Here is a 19,695-nt window from a genome sequence, read left to right as displayed (position 1 = left end):
GTTTTATGTTTTCGAACCCTGGTGGATTTTAAATCATGGATCACTCAAACTCTCTGGAACCTCCATTGGATGACTCCATCACAATAATTGGCAGGACTTCTAGGAGTGTCTTTAATCTTAGATCCCCTAGGTCTACTTGACTCTTTATTCGTATGTGCTCTTCACATCTTGTTGTTCTCGCCTTCTGAAGGGATCTTTTACATATTTCTTGACTAAACATCAAAAACGATGCCTTATGGATTGATTCCTGCAATTAGGCCAATTGTGAAAGGAGCGCTATGAGTGTTCTACCAGAAATAACTCGCATCAATGGGTTGTTGGAGCATCTGGACCTCTGGGTTCAGTTTCCACTCAAAGCAGTACATGGTGATGGAGGGAAAAAGTGAGCGTGTCTCGCTGTCACTCCTGCAGAGTGGACACATGGAGAGAAAGAGAGAGGCACAGAACTCCAGTAAAAAAACAGACTTCTAGTCGAGTTCTTTCCACTTCTTTCAACATTTAAAAGGATGGACGTACGTGGAGCTGGCACGACAGTGACGTCATCATCACTCCCCTTGGATTATGGTAGCATGAAAAAAAAGCACCTTCCGTAACGCATAACAGGGCCCTGTCTTAGCCTTGACTCCATTTTTGATGTGAAGAGACTGGTTTCAATTATGGGACTAATGTGTACATTCCCAGCCACTGTCGGAACCCCCTGTCTGTTCACGCAGTGACAACTCAACGGCTGAGCAAATGATTCCAGGGGAAAATATATTATGATGGAAGTCCATGGAAAAACACACAAAAAATGTGGGACTGGTGGAATTGGAAAGCTATGCGCGTGGACAGCAGACATAGCGTAGATTGACATCGGTTGACATTGTGGTAAACATACTCACTGATTGCATCTGAAGTCTGGGGCCTCCTCACCGTTCCACTGGTGTTACTGGACTGAACTGAAACAAAAGAGAAATTGGATGGTTATACTTGCTTCTCTGTGTGCTGTGTGTTTTTCATGGGGGAAAAGTAGGAAAATCAACACATTATAAAACTGCTTCAATGGGATATAAACCACATGTACAAATATATTTTTCCCTGGTTCATCAGCTATAAACAGAGTGTGAGTCAAGTTTCAACAAACACATGTGATTTCTCCCTCTTTTCTTCCTTCTTATGTGGTTATAGCTAACACTATAAACTCTCTGTTGTTCCATTAAAAAAAAAAAATCTCTTTTTCATCTAGCTTGGCAGTTACATCATAGATAGAGTCCATTGTTCCTGTGGTTCAATACAGTTTGTATCAGTCCATATCAGCTAATTTCCCTGAGTGGCTCAGTTGGTAGACCGTGGCGCAATCTATGCAAAGGATATGGGATCAATATGCGCTGGGACCATATACACTAAGAGTGTATGCACTCATTTGACTATAAGTCGCTTTGGATAAAAGCATCCGCTAAATGGATTTTATGTTATCAGAATCCTTTGCACTTACTTGTCAACTGTCCGAAGATGGGTAAACTCTCCTCAGTGCCATCGTAGGAGTTAATGGACACAGAGTAGTCCCGATCAGGAGTTAGGTCTGTGATGGAGGTCTTTGTAGCAGTGGAAGGGAGGCTTAATTCTCTGGCTGGTTCATCTGAGGTACAGGGAGTATGTATTTCACATATTAGATCAACAGTTACAGTACCATGTAGAGATAGAGACAGACAAGAGGATGCAACTACTATCCTGTAAGTGGGGACTACTAGGGTGTGAATACAGTATTTGTAAAGTTTGTCAGAACAAAACTGCTATTCACATCTCATTCTAACAAAGTAGCAAAACATTTTATAAATCTTATAAACGATCATATGGCACGCCATGAAAAATGACGACTAGACATGGAGAGTTCAACAAATGTATAAGTTGATATCAACAAATACTAACCTGTATCTGATACGACTTGTATTCTGTAGCCCTGTATCCTTGACGAGGGTTTTCTCCATGACATTTGCACTGTGTTCTCATTTAGAATTTTAAATTTCAAGTCTGAGGGGGATTCCACTGGAAACAAGAGAATAACTAGCGTTAACTCACACAGATGCAAAACAAAAAAGTGGATATGAATATAAAATAAATGTGATAAAATATTTCAGCATAGTATTTCATGAAGCATTCACATTTATCCCAATGATAGACACTTCAGTGACTGACGTGGAGAGAGATTCATTGTTGGGGAGACAAGAAGAACCCACATCCATGGTAAGAGTGAAACAAAAAAGAACACAGAATAACATTTATAAAGTGTGTGAGAAGCCATTTTGGAGCAAAATGGCATTTGTTTGAGTTGCACAACCAGGTCAGCACCTGGTCAGCAACTCAAGCACCAGGAAGTCAGGGGATACACAACATGAACACAGACCAACCCCACACAGACTTCCCAGAGTGCAAACATTGAGTGAACCATCCAACACATGCTTAGTACAATCAATGCAACGCATGCCCTAACCAGCCCAGCCGAACTAATTGCTCTCAACTATTGGGAGTTGATTTCACAACACAACAAATACAACAACATTTTCATTCCCAAGTTATTGATTATACAATGGAATCAAAGTTGCCAGATAATGTCGAGAGAAAGCATTGGCAGAATTGAATACCATATGCTATGTATGTATATATATATATATATATATATATACAGAGTATATATGCACACATTTTGACAAAATAAATTATGTGTTTGTATATTAAGACTCGAGCACAAGTCATTGGCATACATCCATTGCAAACCTCTTAAAAAGAATACACAATTCGTCGTTGAAGACTTTTGTGTACTTTCTTTTCATTGGCAAAGTATGCACAAGATGGTGTGAGGTGACAGGACACTGCTTAAACAATCAAAATGGAGAAGACAGTTGAGATACAGAGGGAAATGATGTACATTACATCCAAATAAACAAACAAAAACAACCACTGATGCAGTCTGACAACAACAACAACAACACACATGTCCACATTGAGCTGGTTGTCACAGCGTCATGCATTATGTACATGAGAAAGTTGTTTGGAACAACTTCAAGAATTGGACGGAAGTTTCCATGTACAATACGGACCACACATAGAGAAATAATAAACATATTTTAAAATGATATTCTTCCTCACTGGTGATTTGCATGCTTCCTACTTAAGCTAATTGTTGGGAAACGTTTAACCTTCATGTGAGTAAAGGATAGGGGTTTGTTATTTAGTACATAAACAAAGATGTAAAAAAGTGTTTGAAAAGTACTTGTGTTTGTTTAGACAGAGTACATATGTGCTTGTGTTGTGGGTCATTCAGTAAACTTACGAATATACAAGGAAAATAAGTTGATAACAATAAACCAATCTTGAAGAATTGAGAACTATTTTAAAAACAAGTAAGGTGGTGAGATGCTGTAACAGACAGTGCATGTCCTCTCTGATGGTGGATTAGGATGTAGGGAAGGCATACAGTACATGCACGGAATGTCTTGAATCATAGAGTATCATGCAAGCTGTTGAGGAGAAAGGGGGGGGGGGGGTTGGGGCAGTGGGATGCAAGAATATCATTCTAAAATACACGCTGAGGAAGCCACAGCTCAGGACACACGGAATGCACAGGCAGACAACAAATAATGACCTAGGCTGAGCCCAAAAATAAGAGAAGAAGCTGGTATTGGTACACGGTAAAGGAGGATTCACCAACCTGGCACATCAACTCAAGGGGGCCTGGGTTAAGCTCCCGCTCATGTCTCCAAGAGAGCCCGTCTCCAACCAGAACCAACAAGTGCACTTTAGGGGTTGGGGGGGGGAGGGGTTGTGAGGGTCTTCACTCACAAGAGTACAGAGCTCTGTTACCTTGCTCCAAACTGTTTAAGCACTTTTATTCGATAAATCGTCGTAAGAAAGAAATGTGTTCTTATACAGTCACTTTCAGTGACTGTACCCCCCCTCACCATATTGAACTCTAAAAACATTCTCAAAGCCAAATGAAGTTGAAAATAATTATCCTAGATAATCAGCGCTGGACATGTTGGAAGTCGAGGCTCCCCTCTGTCAGGTATGGATGCATATCCCAGCAGCAAAGAAACCAAGAGGACACCTCAGTCTTTCCCATGGGCCAGACTCTGGCTACTGTCAGTAACCTCAAATCTCCAGCCCCGTCAGGCATTCATCCTGGACGCCTCTACTGCCAGGCAGCAGAGGAAAGAGGCCAGACTCTCCCAAAGCGGCAGGAACAGATGCCAAAGTAATTCGGCAACATGTGCTGACATTAAACATTACTGCAAATTAACTTTCCATATGGATTGCAACTCAGCGTTTTTGAAAATGCCCGCAAGAAGACTGAAAAGGCCCTCTTTGTCTTTGCGCTGTCTGAGGATTAATTTGCGATTCTCATATTACATCTTTCCATTCCGTTAGTGAAGATATATGGGAGTAGACATTGGACCTGAAAAAAGCTTTTCTAGAGGGATAGAATCTGAACTTTCCATTCGCCGTTTCCATTGTGGGTTTTTCTGTCTTCTCTGGTGAGAAAATGTTTGCCTATCAAATCAGACATTCAGAAACATTTTAGGAAAACTTTTCATTCCTCAAGATGTTAAACCTCTGGAACATATAAACATGTGATCTCAATATTTCATGCATTTGTTTGCCTCCTTAATTTTGTTTTGGGAATACAAGCTGGGACAAAAACAGCTATTGTAACTTCAGTTCAATTACAATTACTGAGAGGAATATAAACTTTAGTTATATATCTTAATCTCTTGTTTTAGCACACAATAGGAGAAAGAATGAAAATTAAATCAAGGTTCTTAAGTACTTCTTGCCAACTTTGCATAAGGGAATAGCTTTTATGGCTATGGTTTCCAACAAGTCATGGTCACTAATTGTTATTGATGACAGATTCATTGTTCAGTAGCCTTCTGTGGACAAAGTGGTTGACATTGCTCTTTAAGTAATGGTCATAGCCTATTGTTTGGCTAATGAGTCATTCTCAGGGCCAGAGTGGGTGAGGTAGTTAATAACACATAGTGATATGATGTAAAGTAATTATTCAAATTTTGGTTTTACAATAACATGTACTTATCTTCTATTGTAAAAGCACGCATAGGATGGAAGATATACAGCTACCAAGACAGTCAACATATCTGTCCAATTGATGAACCTGAAATGGCTTGAAAGAGTCTGTGTATAGGCTACTCCATGGATGGGTGTCAGCTAAAAATCACAGAGCAAAGTTAGAGGTGCAGGACACAAGTCACGGCAAGTAAAATAAACACATAAGTGGGTATCATTTTATTCATTAGAGATGCACATACCTTACAAGGAAATCTCTCTCTCTCACACACACACAATCACCTAAATCCTAATGCCTGCAACTTCAAACAATGAGAGAGAGAGAGAGAGAGAGAGAGAGAGAGAGAGAGAGAGAGAGAGAGAGAGAGAGAGAGAGAGAGAGAGAGAAAGAGAGAGGGGGAGAGAGTGAATGGGTTTGGCAGGAGGGGATAGGGAGACACATTTACCTTGAGCTTCGACGGAGCAGAATAGCACTGCAACGAAGGCAGCCACGGCCAATGACAGCCTTATCTTCATATTTAGGCGTTACAGGGTCAGCAGAGCATTAATGAATCTGAGGAAAGAGATGCGTTTAGTCGCATTGCGAGAGGCTATGGGCAGACTGTGGGCAGAAAGTCACGAGTAAAAGGGAATCGAATTAACACAATTGGCGTGACTGAAAAGGCCATCTGCAGCAAAGGAGCCACTTTCTGGCAAGGTTTGGTTTAAAAATAGTGCTGTTTATAAACAAACAAAAAATTAGCATACATGGATATTACCCCTGGAAATATTCAAATTATAATTACCATATTTTTATTCATAAAAGACCCCCCCCCCATGTCTTTATTCACTGTAAATCAGGCAATTAATCATAATTCGGATCGGCAAGAATTTCTCTCACAAAGCAAAGCAGCATGCAAAGAATCCGATTCGCCAGGAAACTTTGCTGCCTGCACAACACTTTGTCCGACAGGTTGTGCGCCCCGCCTAGTGGCACCGGTGAGCGCACTGCAATCAATCTAACTCTGAAGGCCATACCTTATTCCGAAATACCCTAAACGTGAAGTGGCCCCAGAAGCAAGCATTTCAAACTAGAATAAAATGAATTTTAATGAGGAACTAAAAACATATGTAATAAAACTATATACAAAGAAATAAGATCATTCGCAAGAATTCACAGTGCCACACACAAAGAGAAGCGCTACAATAACGAGTATCCTAATTATAAGACCCATTTTTATAAAAATCCGTTTTATTACAACATTAATTCATCAATTAATGTATGGCTAAGAACAAGTTTATATGACTTTTGCCTAAATATATGCCCCAAATTACAGACTACCCCATATCAACTTCACGCACAGGAAATTGTCTTTTAAAAATAAAATAACGTTCACTCAACAGTAAAACAGTTCACATGTCTAGCAGATATTTCCAGAAAAAAGAAAACAGTCGAAATGCCGATATTCAGGTCTTGGATAAAAAGGCTAAACCATATAGACAATTTCCTTGGCAACAATCAACAGCCTTAAGATCCAATGAACATTTGAATTAAAATATTCTCTACAGAAAACTGCTAACTTAATTAAACTAATTCATTTTTGTAAATCTTGAATAATTATTTCTGATATGCAGCTGGATAAGAGAAAAAGAAACCCCTCTTGCTCACCTGGTCAAATCAAGACAGAATGATCTACAAAATGTTCAGCGCAGTCCCCTTGAAGACTCCCCCTCTAGAAACTAATAAAGAACTTTCAGGAGCTCTAGCTGGACCCTTCTCTCCTCTCACAGGCTACTGAAAGCTTCAACAGCAGATGTCCAAGAAGGAAAGCCTCTTTCCAAGTGGGAAGAATCTTTCCATAATCTGCCACTTAATAGGGGGCTGTTCCCAACTCTCATTTTACCATAGTATGGTTTTACGAAACCCTGCCATAGTTTGATATATAAAACATCCCCCGAAGTGGGAATACACCTCTGGAAACTGCATTCTTTTCTGCATTCCGTAAGATCTTAAGAGTTTTAAGTGTCTAAATAACGTGTCACAATTGGCAAGGCAAACCCATCGCCTAAGGAAATTAAAACAAAGGAGGTCTCAAATATGTCCTAATTTCATTCCAAACCCATTTCTCTCTCACTGAAAGAAATTCATGATTGTATTACTACAATCAATTAAAGATCAGAGGTATGATAATTGAGTTAAGGCGAATGCGATTTATATTCTGAGTATTTTGTTGATTCAACTACCACGCGTAGTGGACAGGCGCGCAACCGTCTTGGGCACACTGTGCTTCACGCACGTCGGGGCATTGGGAAAGTCAATTTACACGTTTAAAAAAAGCCCAGATTGAGCATAGTCTTACAATTAACAACAGTAAATCAATCAAATGAATCGGATAAGTATAACACGACTTCTTGACTTCCTGACTTGTTGTCACTTCAAAAATCGGATTCGGTCACACAGCCCAACAAACCAGTTTTCGGGATATGCCCACTTTACGCTAACACTCCCAAGTCACTCTCACTAATGGACGTTAAAGTGGAATTTAATCAATGACCTCACGCATTATTTTGTGTTTAGTGTTACCTGTGTACAATGAGTTACCTTTTATAGGATTATTGAAAAATAGATAAATTAATCTTCAACGCACAACAGACTTCCCTTTAATCTCATTCAATATTGGGAACAAAATTAGTTTGTTTCTTGGTCAATGGGACCCTCTAGTGTTTGAAATGGGGAAACGCTTACAAAAATGAACTTCACCCGTAACTTCACCCACATAATACAGTGCCTTCGGAATGTATTCAGACCCCTTCACTGTAAAACTGTTTGTGTAATATCCTCGATAATTGTATTCACATATATGCAGGTGTTTGTATTATGTGCGGCTTGCTTTTAAAATGGTAAGATAAACGTAACTCAAATCTTTGACAGATGCACACTATGGGACATTACTGCGTTGTGTATATACTGTAGCTGTTCATAGAAGTCAATCCCATTTTATGTTTAGAACTCTTAACATCTGATATGGAGATACAGCCAAGCAGCTGTATCTCCATATTATACAAATTACATTTGAATGAAAATTAATTAACCACAAATCTGAAACAAATTCAGTTCACAGAGATATGAATGAGTAAGAGGGTCTTGTTTTATTATCTGCGGCTCATTAATTGTACAATCAATAAATATTGATCCCAGGCATGCAACATATTGGTATTATTGACAGGACAAATAATCTCCCAGATTACAGATCTGTACAACAGAGAAGAGGGTATTTTATAACAGATGGACAAGGCCGCTCATTACTTCTTGGGCATTGCAGCACTCAACAGCTCATACACGACGTATCCACCCCCTGCAAAGAGATGAGAAGGAGAGAGTGCATTTGACCTCAATAAAATAAAATAGTACTTTATTAATCCCTAATGTAGGAATTTGATCGCAACAGTCAACACACATTAATATCCAATAAAAACACAACAAAGGACACACAAACACTAAAAGCAGCACATCAATGGATATAACAAAACCCTAAGTGTTAAAAAGCCTCATAGCAGTAAAGGTAAAAAGGATCTGCTGAAACACTTTTGTTCCTAGGTAAAATAAATCTGTTTGCCATTGCACTGCGATGCTCTGACAAGAAAAATGTTGCTCCGTAAGATTTCCTGGCATCCTGCCTTCACACGAAATGCCATCATCCAACGGCAAATGAAATACAGACAGGTGACAGGTCATTTTATTTAAGATTCTTCAGAACTGTTTACTTCTGCACAGGTGATACATTGCCAGTAATCATGACATTCACAATGAAAAAGGGTTGTTCTAAAAAAGGTAGACGCAGCGATATGACATCACCAAAGGAAGTGGAATTACTTCCAAGATGTTTCAGCTTCACCCATTGTCTTAAATTCTCCTATTTACAGTGCCTTTGGAAAGTATTCAGACCCCTTCACTTTTTTCACATTTTGTTGTGTTATAGACTCAATTTAATATGGATTACATTTACAATACCACACACAATACCCCGGAATGTCAAAGCAAAAAGAGGTTTTTAAATGTATTAAAATTTAAATATAGAAATACCTCACATTTACATAAGTATTCCGACCCTTTGCTACGACACTCTCAAAATTAGCTCAAATGCAAAAAAAATCATCAACAAATCACTCAATAAGTTGAATTGAGTCCATCTTAATGCAAGGATGATAGTTAATGTAAGGCACTGTATCTCAGCCAGTAGTCGCCCCGCTATTTTCTGGCTGTCAGATCGCTGAGTCTACCTTTAAGAAGCCATTTTCATTGAACATCATAGCCTAAATCTTACCAAAGATTGTGAGAGCCATCGTTGCCCGGTACAGAAGAGCATCCGTGGTTCCTCCCTTCAGGTGGACTGGCATCCCATTATCTGCCTATGCAAACAGAAAAATACATATCATACCTCTGACATAATGGGGAAGAACGGCATGTTTGGGTCCTAAGAAAGCGCTATATAAATGAAATGTATTATCTATGATCTTCATCATAGATTTACCAAAAACAAAACGGTTACATTGTGAAGGATTATGCCTCTGGAGGTGCTCGAGTCTAAAGGGGTACCCTAAATAGTCCGAAATAATGACGAGAAATTATTTCATTGGTCAAAAAGAGGCAAACCTCCCAATGCCAATGAGCATAGGTTTATTTTGCAAAAATTTGTAAGCCTAAAACTAAGGATTGTGTCGTAATGAGGCAAGAAATTGATTGAAATTATATCATAGGAGTATGATAATCCTACACTCAATAAGATATTCAACATATGTAGTGTATCTTTAAGTCTGCTGCTGCTGGAGGAGATGGCAATATTATAACAATCTGATATGGCTGAATTAGCCCCCCCCCCCCTAAATATTGAGAGTACCAGAATAATTACATTTATTCAACAGATGTGCCAGACAGTTACTGTAAGCTGCAAAGCCTTTAATTAAAACAATCACAATGTCTATTTAGTGATTTACATCTACTCCAAAAGCACAAACACTTACTGTTACTGTCACAGTAACATTCTTTTTTAATTGTCACAATTTGTAATAATCTAGACTAAATCTTTGAGTAAAAATCTAGGCTTCGGTATGATGGGAAGCAACCATAAATCTGGGATTACAAAGCGGGACATGTGTCAGCTATGGACAGCATGATCTAGGTGTTACTCAGGAACCAGCGAAGCCTGGTACATTGTATTGGCTGTTTGCGTATCACACTCCATGCAACAATTAGTCAGTCCAGCCCAAACTACAAGTGAACCCTAGGAGTAAACTACATACATACATACATACTTATCTGTCAGGCTACAAAGAAGGAAAAATAATATTCTGTATCCAGAACCTGGGGATAAAGTACAAGCTTTAACCATTAACATTAGCCGAAACATTGTTGTTTCTCACTTTTTCCTCATGTGAATCTGAAACAACATCTGGTCAAAGTGGTTATTATGTCAAAAATGGCTTCTACGCTATGAAAGTCCATACGTCATAAACTTCAGAATGTAGACAATTGGAGACACCCGTAATTTTGGGGGACAGGCAGCAATGTTACGATTGCTAGGGGAGTTGAAGCGCTTGCTAATTAATGGTAAATGCAAGTAAATGACTAAATATTGAGTCTAAATATTTATCTTGAAAGGCTTGGAGTGAAATAGTCCAGTCAGTTCAGGGTGATTTAACTCAAGGCATAACAGAGTTAGGCAGGAGTTTATTTTTTATCTGCAATTACCTGGCAATCCTTAGGGCGAAACAGTCCATAGAATAGGACTGGACATGTTCACCATTAATAAACTGCCGGTCCACTCTGGCCTGTCTCCAAAAGTGGCAAGTGTCTCCTGGTACAGTGCATTCGGAAAGTATTCAGACCCCTTCACTTTTTCCACATTATGTTATGTTGCAGCCTTATTCTAAAATGGATTAAATTCCTTTTTTTCCCTCACCAATCTACACACAGTACCCAATAATGACAAAGTGAAAACTGTTTTTTTAGAAATTGTTGCTAATTTATTCAAAATAAAAAATGTAAATCACATTTACATAAGTATTCAGACCCTTTACTCTGTACTTTGTTCAAGCATCTTTGGCAGCGATTACAGCCTCCAGTCTTCTTGGGTATGACGCTACAAGCTTGGCACACCTGTATTTTGGGAGTTTCTCCCCTTCTTCTCTACAGATCCTCTCAAGCTCTGTCATGTTGGATGGGGAGCGTCGCTGCACAGCTATTTTCAGGTCTCTCCAGAGATGTTCGATCGGGTTTATGTCCGGGCTCTGGGTGGGCCACTCAAGGACATTCAGAGACTTGTCCCAAAGCCACTCCTGTGTTGTCTTGGCTGTGTGCTTAGGGTCGTTGTCCTGTTAGAAGGTGAATCTTCGCCCCAGTCTGAGGTCCTGAGTGGTCTGGAGCAGGTTCATCATCAAGGATCTCTCTGTACTTTGCTCCGTTTATCTTTCCCTCGATCCTGACTAGTCTCCTAGTCTCTGCCACTGAAAAACATCCCCACAGCATGATGCTGCCACCATCATGCTTCACCGCAAGGATGGTATTGGCCAGGTGATGAGCGGTGCCTGGTTTCCTCCAGATGCGACACTTGGTACAATCTTGTTTCTCATGGTCGGAGAGTCCTGTAGGTGCCCTTTGGCAAACTCCAAGCGGGCTGTCATGTGCTTTTTACTGAAGAGTGGCTTCCGTCTGGCCACTCTACCATAAAGGCCTGATTGGTGGAGTGCTGCAGAGACGGTTGTCTTTCTGGAAAGTTCTCCTATCTCCATAGAGGAACTCTGGAGCTCTGTCAGGGTGACCATTGGGTTTACCAGTTTGGCTGGGCGGCCAGCTCTAGGAAGAGTCTTGGTGGTTCCAAACTTCCTCCATTTAAGAATAATGGAGGCTACTGTGTTCTTGGGGACCTTCAAGACTGCAACATTTGTTTGTACCGTTCCCCCGATCTGTGCCTCAACACAATCCTGTCTCTGAGGTCTTCGACCTGATGGCATGGTTTTTGCTCTGACATGCACTGTCAACTGTGGGACCTTATAGACATGTGTGCCGTTCCAAATCATGTCCAATCAATTGAATTTACCACAGGTGGACCCCAACCAAGTCGTAGAAACATCTCAAGGATGATCAATGGAAACAGGATGCACCTGAGTTCATAAATTGGCAACAATTTCTAAAAACCTGTTGTTTTCACATTGTCATTATGGGGTATTGTGTGTGAGGGAAAAAAATAATTTAATCCATTTTAGAATAAAGCTGTAACATAACTAAATGTGGAAAAAGTGAAGGGGTCTGAATACTTTCCGAATGCACTGTATGTTTATATTCTGCAGCTTATGACCTATGGACTTCCATAGTGTATTATGAGCCACTGGGTTGCTTTAAACAGCACTACAGCTTCAGAGGACAGGTTGTGTGTGTGTCCCATATATGATGCCTGACAGGAGGAAAACTCAGGTCCTTAGTTACCTGCCATGGCGATATAGAACTTACCTGGAACATCTTCTGTTTGTCCTTGATGGTATTCTCCACCTGTCGGCGGGCACTGTTGGTGATCGTCCGCCTGGACAGCTGCTGGAGACTCTGTGAACACAGAGATCCATGGACATGTTTAGACTAGGCCTAACTTATCATTGTTGCATTGTTTACATTGTAAAACCTCATGTATATTACACATTAGTTAGTTTCCTAGGTTTGATTTGTTTGTCAAGCCAGGCCATATATCAATGATTAATAGATAGGCCCAGCTAGCTACATTACCCACCCTTTGTGGGTCAGATGATGTGTACCATGTTCAAAAAATAGCCATGAGTGACAAGCCTGTACGTGCAATCAGCACATTCTGTAACACTTAGCTAGGAATGGATGATTTTGAAGATGAAACAATGTATGCTATGGTATTGTAAGGTGGTTAAATGAATAGCGACTAGCTAACTTCCTGGATATGTAGTTAATATAAATGGTCGTTTTAGAGTGATTTTGAGATGTATTGGTGTAAATACTGTTTATTGGTGTAAATACTACTGTTAAATGCCAACATATCATGATGACAATTTAAATGTTATTTTCCAGAAATCGTCAAAACGGGTTTGACCTGCCTAAATAATAGATCTCTGTCTGTCACTTCGCTTGCCATTGTGAACCGTAGTTGAAGCCCCGTTGTGTTAATATTATCGCGGGGTATTCGGTCAATGGTTACTGTACACGTTTGCCAAATAACTGTGACTATAGCACATTATCATAAGAACAAGCTCTGACTCAAACTGTCTCAGTCAGAGCAAAACAAGGTTGGTTGAGAGCCGGCAGTTGAAGCTAGCTAGCTATTTTAGTAATGCACTAAAGCCCATCTAGAATAACAACACATTGAGGGGATTGACAGATGATAAGGGGTGAACCAAGGTTCAAGACATTGTACATCTTACTAAAATAATTTAACTGAATACAAAATAAAACGTATCTCTTACCATAATATGCCTGTACATTTTGGCAGATTGTTGTCTCTTTCGAGGTGAGTATGTACAAGGACACTTGAAAAGGTAGCCACTTACACTTCCGCTGATATCCCAAGGTCCTTTGTAAAATGGCACGACTTTCCGGTTGCGCAATCTGCTCTCTGGTTGGTGGTTGCAAAAAGGATCATGCAGAAGTCGGCTCCGCCCCTTTTATTTTTGGTACCAGAAGTGTACCTCATAAGCAGGATTTCCAACCTGCACTATAAACACGGACGTGTGGTGCGAGAAGGCAAGGGAGGCAGTGCCTACTTAAAATTTGATTACAAATTTAATTAATTTTTCATGTAAAAAGCAAACCATTTGCCTAATTTAACAAACATGGCATTTCAGAATAATACACAGAGCGCTGAGATTTTAAGACGAATAGAAAAGTTTACAACAGTGGCACAGTAGCGTAGTGGTCAGAGACAGTATTGTTTCTGCCTCCCCGAGAGCTCTTGCCTCCAGGAGACGTACAGCAATGCGTGATAATTATGGGGCAATGTTATGCCAAAATGAATATGCAAAGTCTCGTGATAGGAGGCAGTACCTTTACTTTCCTGTGATTGAACAACTGCTCTGTCAAGTATGGATAGACCTTCCTTTGATGAAAGTAATCATGACCAGCAGTCAGTTCGATGTGTGGAGCAAGCGGGGGCATCCGGGAGAGATTTATTAGTGTAACCCCACTTCTCCTTTGCTTTATTAAAAGGTGCTCTAGTAGCTTCTTTGAAAGATATGGGACCTGAGTTCCCTCTTCCAACTGTAGCATGTGTGTGCATGAAGTGGTGTAGGACTGTCCTTAGATTATACTAATAGACTTTAATTTGATGTCATTGTATTTACTGCTGGTGCCTCCTTTTAGGTAAATTATCATATGCTAAAAAGCATAGATCTGTATTACTCTGAACTAATTGTGTAATTTACCCTTAGTAAAAGGAATGATGAAAACACTTAACTGTTTAAGATAAATGAAACCAACAACATAATGTTATGAATTATTATAAAAAAACAATTAATCAAACATATCACAACATAAATGGATAGACCCTCCTATGATTAAAGCAGTCATGACCAGCTGTCAGTTCGATGTGTGGAGCAAACAGGGGCATCCAGGAGAGAGGGGGGGATGTTGTTGTTCTTGTGACTATCTAAGTGGAGGTTGCCAGATACATCCTGAAAATCCCTGACCAATAATCGGTGTTCGACATGGCCAAATGGCCAAACATAATATAGCTGCCTTTTGACTCAGGTATGTATGCGTGCACATTTTTTATGTGACGTTGCCAACCCACCCATCTGACACAATTTTGCATGGTGGTCAAGGTCATGTGATCAGGTCAGGTGTATAGGTCATGTGGCCAGCAGGTGTAGGTCACAGGTCAGGTGTATCAGGAAGTGGTTTAATTGGCAGGAGCAAAGAGGGGAGGCACGTGTATTTATCTCCTCCAAAACAAACTGCTTCAACAAAAACACAACTGCAAGCCATCTGCAGTCACTCCACCACCCAGATATATGTTGCAGGAATTGAACGATAGGAATTACATAGAGCACAACACTGATCGTTTGGAGGTCGGATTTGGGTTATTGGTTTTCAGAAGCCTAATTTCTACCAAGCAGGAAAATCAGTGCATTAGACTCCTGGCTTTTTAAAGTGTCTTGGACGCAATTCAATTGCAAGAAACGACAGGACACATGTTATTTTGGTGATCAAGTAGAGAGGTGGATTGTTACAGGAACAGTATGCAGCTGATTCTTGTTGATTTCAAAAAGTGAATTGGTTGGAATGTTTTGTTCAGTATGGAAGATAATGGAGGATTAGCAGTGGAGAGATGCATAGCCCTGGGGATCAAGTTAAATTAAGTTACATTTAATTGTTGGCTAAAGTGGTTCCCAGTTCATCTTGTTTTTTGTCCTGGCATCTACAGTATATCACTGAGGAGGACAAATCCTTGACCAGTTGCTGGTCCCTGCACGTCTCCGTTTCCTGTGGCAACGTTGTGGGCTGTCTCCTGAAAGATACACACCTCACTCCTTCCACGTCAGTGGCCTCAACCTCCGCAGACGTGCTCTGTGAACTATCACAGTCTAGCACAGAACCATGAAGGCGGTGGATATATGCAGCATGAATGCATGAGACAGAAATTCTGTTTATGCAGTGCAGCAATGCTCGCATAAGCAGGTGGTTGGCTGGGTAGTGATTGCATAGTGTAGAATGACCGTTCAGATCTTGATAATCATCCATGGTCACAGATGTGTTCTGTGAATTAGAGTCTAGCGCACAACCATAAAGGTGGTTTCATGATATCCCTTGGTAATCCTTGATAATCCTGAAACGTGCAGGACGCAGTGTTTCGTATCACTTTAAACACAATTAATTGGGTAGAATATTCCCCATCTACCAAGATACTGTAGGTTTGTATCTTGCCTTTGTGTACACTGTATGGGTGCTGACAAGCTTAGAGTAGAGGTTGCAAGTGCCAGTGCTAAAGGGCAAGACTGCCCTAGTAATACAGTGAGAAGGGCAGATTGCATGGCGTTGTGCTACTTTGGTAATAGTTAATAGTTAGGTCACGTAATGCTAGAATGACCTCTGTCTGATCCAGAATGAAGTTCATTCATCTCTGCACCTTCAGAAGGTGCCGGGGGCCATATTATATACATGCAAGTTGTGGCAGGGAGCTCTAAAGAGCGGAGCCATCCAAACACACCAAGCTTAAATGTATTACCATTTTCATGCAATAAATGGTTGAACTGAGGTGAGTGTCCTGACTGAACAAATTGTTCTTTGCACAAGCGAAGTAGTGTTACTCGGACCGCTATCTGAACATTGTATGAGGCAAACACTGCAACACACTTGGGTTAAGTAATCTCCAGAATCAGAAGTACAGAGTTGAATTTTAAGAAAATTACTATCAATAATTACATGAATTGTTGACCAAAGCTGTCAACGTTAGGGTGAAAAATGTATGACAGGCTTTGTGCAGTAACATTTTGCTTTATTGTCAAAAATATATGACACACTACTTGAACCTACATACATTGTTAATCATTCAGGCCTTACAAAACTTTTCACATGACCTATTATCCTTGCACTCAGATGGACTTAATTCAACTTGAGTGACTTGTTGAAGACATTTTTGCATTTGAGCAAATTTTAAGAGTGTCATAGCAAAGGGTCTGAATACTTACGTAAATGAGGTATTTCTGTATTTAAATTTTAATACATTTGCAAACATTTCTAAAAACTTGTTTTTGCTTTGTCATTATGGGGTATTGTGTGTGGATTGATGCCAAAGCAAATACATTTAATCCATTTTAAATTCAGTCTCTAACACAACAAAATGTGGAAAAAGTTAAGGGGTCTGAATACTTTTCGAAGCCACTGTATGTGTCAACAACAAAAGTAATGGGGTTTTGTATGGGGTTTCATTGAACAATATCAATGCCATTAGTCATTCCCAGTCAAATGGTGCTGAAACCCATTGCTCACTGCCTGATCTGTGCTGGCCACTCACTAAAAGACTTCCAGAGAAATGGGAGGGGAACATCAATGTCCATCTTCTTGTTGCTCACTCTTATGTATGGAGCTGTGCTCTGTGATGCTTGCCTCATTAAGTCAATAAATTCATTTAGCCCACCATAGAGGTGACTCTGGAAAATGCTAATCAGGTCATTTAGGTCATTATTCACACGCTCCATCGTCATCTCATTATAGGCTTCCTGGATCTTCATTTTGGCAAGGTTTTTATACTCAGCTGCATTTTTTCTAGCGTTGCGGGCTTCTGCATAAAAGTCATTGATTTGGGAGGAGATTTCATCCAGGTTTTCGATCTTCAGGGAGGCAATGACCTCCTTTGCCCTCTGGAAACATAGCTGCAGGAAGTCACTAACTTTCTGGACTAATGTCTCCAAACTCACATTATGCCAGCCCATCACTCCCTGGCGTATCTGAAACTGGATGGAGTCAATGGCAGATCTCAGGTTGTCCAAGATCTCACTTCCGCTAAAAACTACATTGTATCCAGGGATTGTGAATTCCATGCCTCTAATATAACTCACAATGTTTTCAGTTAAGGTCTCCATGAGGTTTGAGAATTGTTGGGATGCCTGGTCAATAGCTGTGAACACAGAACGACTGGCCCTCTGGAAGAGCTCTTGTCCTGTAAGTTTTTCCTCAAATCCAGGCAGAGTAAACTTGGTCTTATCCAAGAACTTCAGAACGGCATCCAACAGGACTTTGATGTTCTGCTCACTGTGATGTAGGAGTTCCCTTCTGTGGTTGGAAAACTCATCCATCAATTTCAGCAAGTTGATAGCCGATAAACTGTCAGAAGCATTCTTATACATCTCTCTGCCCTGGTCAGTGAGCTGTTCAAATGTCATTGGGACCTCATGATAGACTCTCTCAATGACATTGGAGACAGAGTTTTTCAACTTCATGGAAGCACGGTTCACGTCATAGCCGAAGTGAGCAGCGTGATACTTGTTTATAAACTTGAGGAGTGCGGCAGTAATGGCAGGCATCCTCTCTTTAGAACCTTCGATGAAGTCATGAAGGAAATCAAGGGTCCAGGCGGTCTGCAAGCTCAATTTTTCAGAATTTTTAAGAGTGGCTTTGATGCTCAGAATATCCATGTCCTTGTCAGGAGTAGACTGGAAGAGTAATAAAACAATAAGAGGGGATCAGAATGTTTTGTCTATACTCTCAGTGTAGGCAGAAATAGTGAAATTCATTTTCTCCATACATTTTGATTAATTAATACATGACATCATGCTAAACATTCATGTTTAACCTCAACTGTAAAATCTAGATTTATCTTGTCAATTAATTTAATCTATGGTAAAATCATAATGCAGATGGTTGAAATACAAAATTAATCTACAGTACAAATCTGAAAAAATGTTGAGGTACATTTTAGAATCAATCACATGTGAATGAAGACAGTCAAAAGTCAATTGAGTCTACATCTAGTGGTAGATGTCTCACCAGATAGCGGTTGAACACTTTTCCATACACCTGAGACGGTGACCTCCGCTGAAGAAGGATTCCCAGAAACCCAGACGATGGGGAGGACACAGAGGCAGTGATGCCATCCTTGCGGGAAGCATACCGGAAGCTCACATGAGCAAAGGTTGGGCTAGTGATGTCCACATTCAGTGTATGACGAGATACACTGGAAAATAAAGAGGCACTTTCTTTAGTTTATGGATTAATGCTCTGGACTCTTTTCATTATAATTTATTTATACAGATTTTTACACATTTTAACTTGGCCGGATGGGAAAACTAAAAATCGACTCAACTTGCATCATGTTACTTTTTAATGGAAATTGACCATCAACCTACTACAGTTGGTGGTACACTCTCTATTGCTGTAATTAGATTGAATATGGTTGCAAATTGTTAATGGTGATAATTAAATTCCCAGATTGATAATGGTGATAATTCAAACAGTATGATTTAGGCACAACAAAAAGAGAACCTTTTAACCAACATTAGAATTACAGCTTACAATTGGTTCCCAAAGACGTTTTGAAATGACTATGATGTTCCAACATCGATCAAGGGTGTTTTTAATTTTTTTAAAGGATTAGATATGATGCATGCAACACAATCTGATAGAATTTGAATATGATAGTTAAAGCTGATCTTTCCTATATATATATATTATGATGTATATCATTGTGGTGACAGTGTACAATTGTTATTATTATCATTAGTAAATTGCATATTACTCAGGGTTCACTTTTGTTTGTTACAACTTGTAAAGTAGGGATACCATTACTGGTATTGTATTATAGTACTATATACAGGGGTCTTATTGCAACCTCTTAGATAATAACTTACCTATTAAAAGTAAATGTAATTAAAGTAAGTACATTAAATTACAAAATGACAGCATGTTATTGAGGAAAGAATTCTCATCATATAAGTTAAGAGAGAAATTACATTATAATTATAGGTATAATCATTGATAGTTAGATAGTTATCAAATTATGATTAACATTATAGCCTCACTCCGTAATCGGTGAAACATCCAATTGACCCACTACTCGGGGTAAACAACACAGACAGTTTAGCGACGTGACTATTCTCCAAAGATTAGATGTATGATGAAATTGTAGGGAAATAGCAACATAACATTGT

At 39.7% G+C, this 19,695-nt stretch overlaps 3 protein-coding genes across 3 annotated transcripts in view; all 3 read right to left on the bottom strand.

The window, feature by feature from the left end:
* col12a1a (collagen, type XII, alpha 1a) overlaps positions 1–5,577 on the bottom strand; it is a gene marked incomplete at its 5' end in the record, with an annotated part of 62,740 nt that extends 57,163 nt beyond the window's left edge. The window contains 4 exons of the mRNA XM_083683317.1: positions 882–938; positions 1,475–1,618; positions 1,909–2,025; positions 5,508–5,577. Of these exons, the coding sequence (XP_083539443.1) occupies positions 882–938; positions 1,475–1,618; positions 1,909–2,025; positions 5,508–5,577 (388 nt within the window). The remainder of the gene's footprint in view (positions 1–881; positions 939–1,474; positions 1,619–1,908; positions 2,026–5,507) is intronic.
* A 2,592-nt stretch (positions 5,578–8,169) lies between these two features.
* On the bottom strand, positions 8,170–13,644 carry LOC310814390 (cytochrome c oxidase subunit 7A2, mitochondrial-like). Its single transcript, XM_083683783.1, has 4 exons — positions 13,519–13,644; positions 12,548–12,637; positions 9,366–9,450; positions 8,170–8,396 (listed from the first exon to the last, which is right to left on the bottom strand). Exons 1-4 carry the CDS (start codon positions 13,534–13,536, stop codon positions 8,344–8,346), a joined length of 246 nt encoding a protein of 81 aa, XP_083539909.1. The 5' UTR covers positions 13,537–13,644; the 3' UTR covers positions 8,170–8,343.
* Positions 13,645–17,034: 3,390 nt separating this feature from the next.
* Positions 17,035–19,695, bottom strand: part of apoba (apolipoprotein Ba) — a gene marked incomplete at both ends in the record, with an annotated part of 36,401 nt that continues 33,740 nt past the window's right edge. The window contains 2 exons of the mRNA XM_083684115.1: positions 17,035–18,201; positions 18,536–18,722. Of these exons, the coding sequence (XP_083540241.1) occupies positions 17,035–18,201; positions 18,536–18,722 (1,354 nt within the window). The remainder of the gene's footprint in view (positions 18,202–18,535; positions 18,723–19,695) is intronic.

This window comes from Argentina silus (genome assembly GCF_951799395.1).
Source record: "Argentina silus genome assembly, chromosome: 13".
Taxonomy (NCBI): domain Eukaryota; kingdom Metazoa; phylum Chordata; class Actinopteri; order Argentiniformes; family Argentinidae; genus Argentina; species Argentina silus.
The sequence above is the reverse complement of the archived record's forward strand: the minus strand, read 5'-3'. Positions and strand labels throughout refer to the sequence as shown.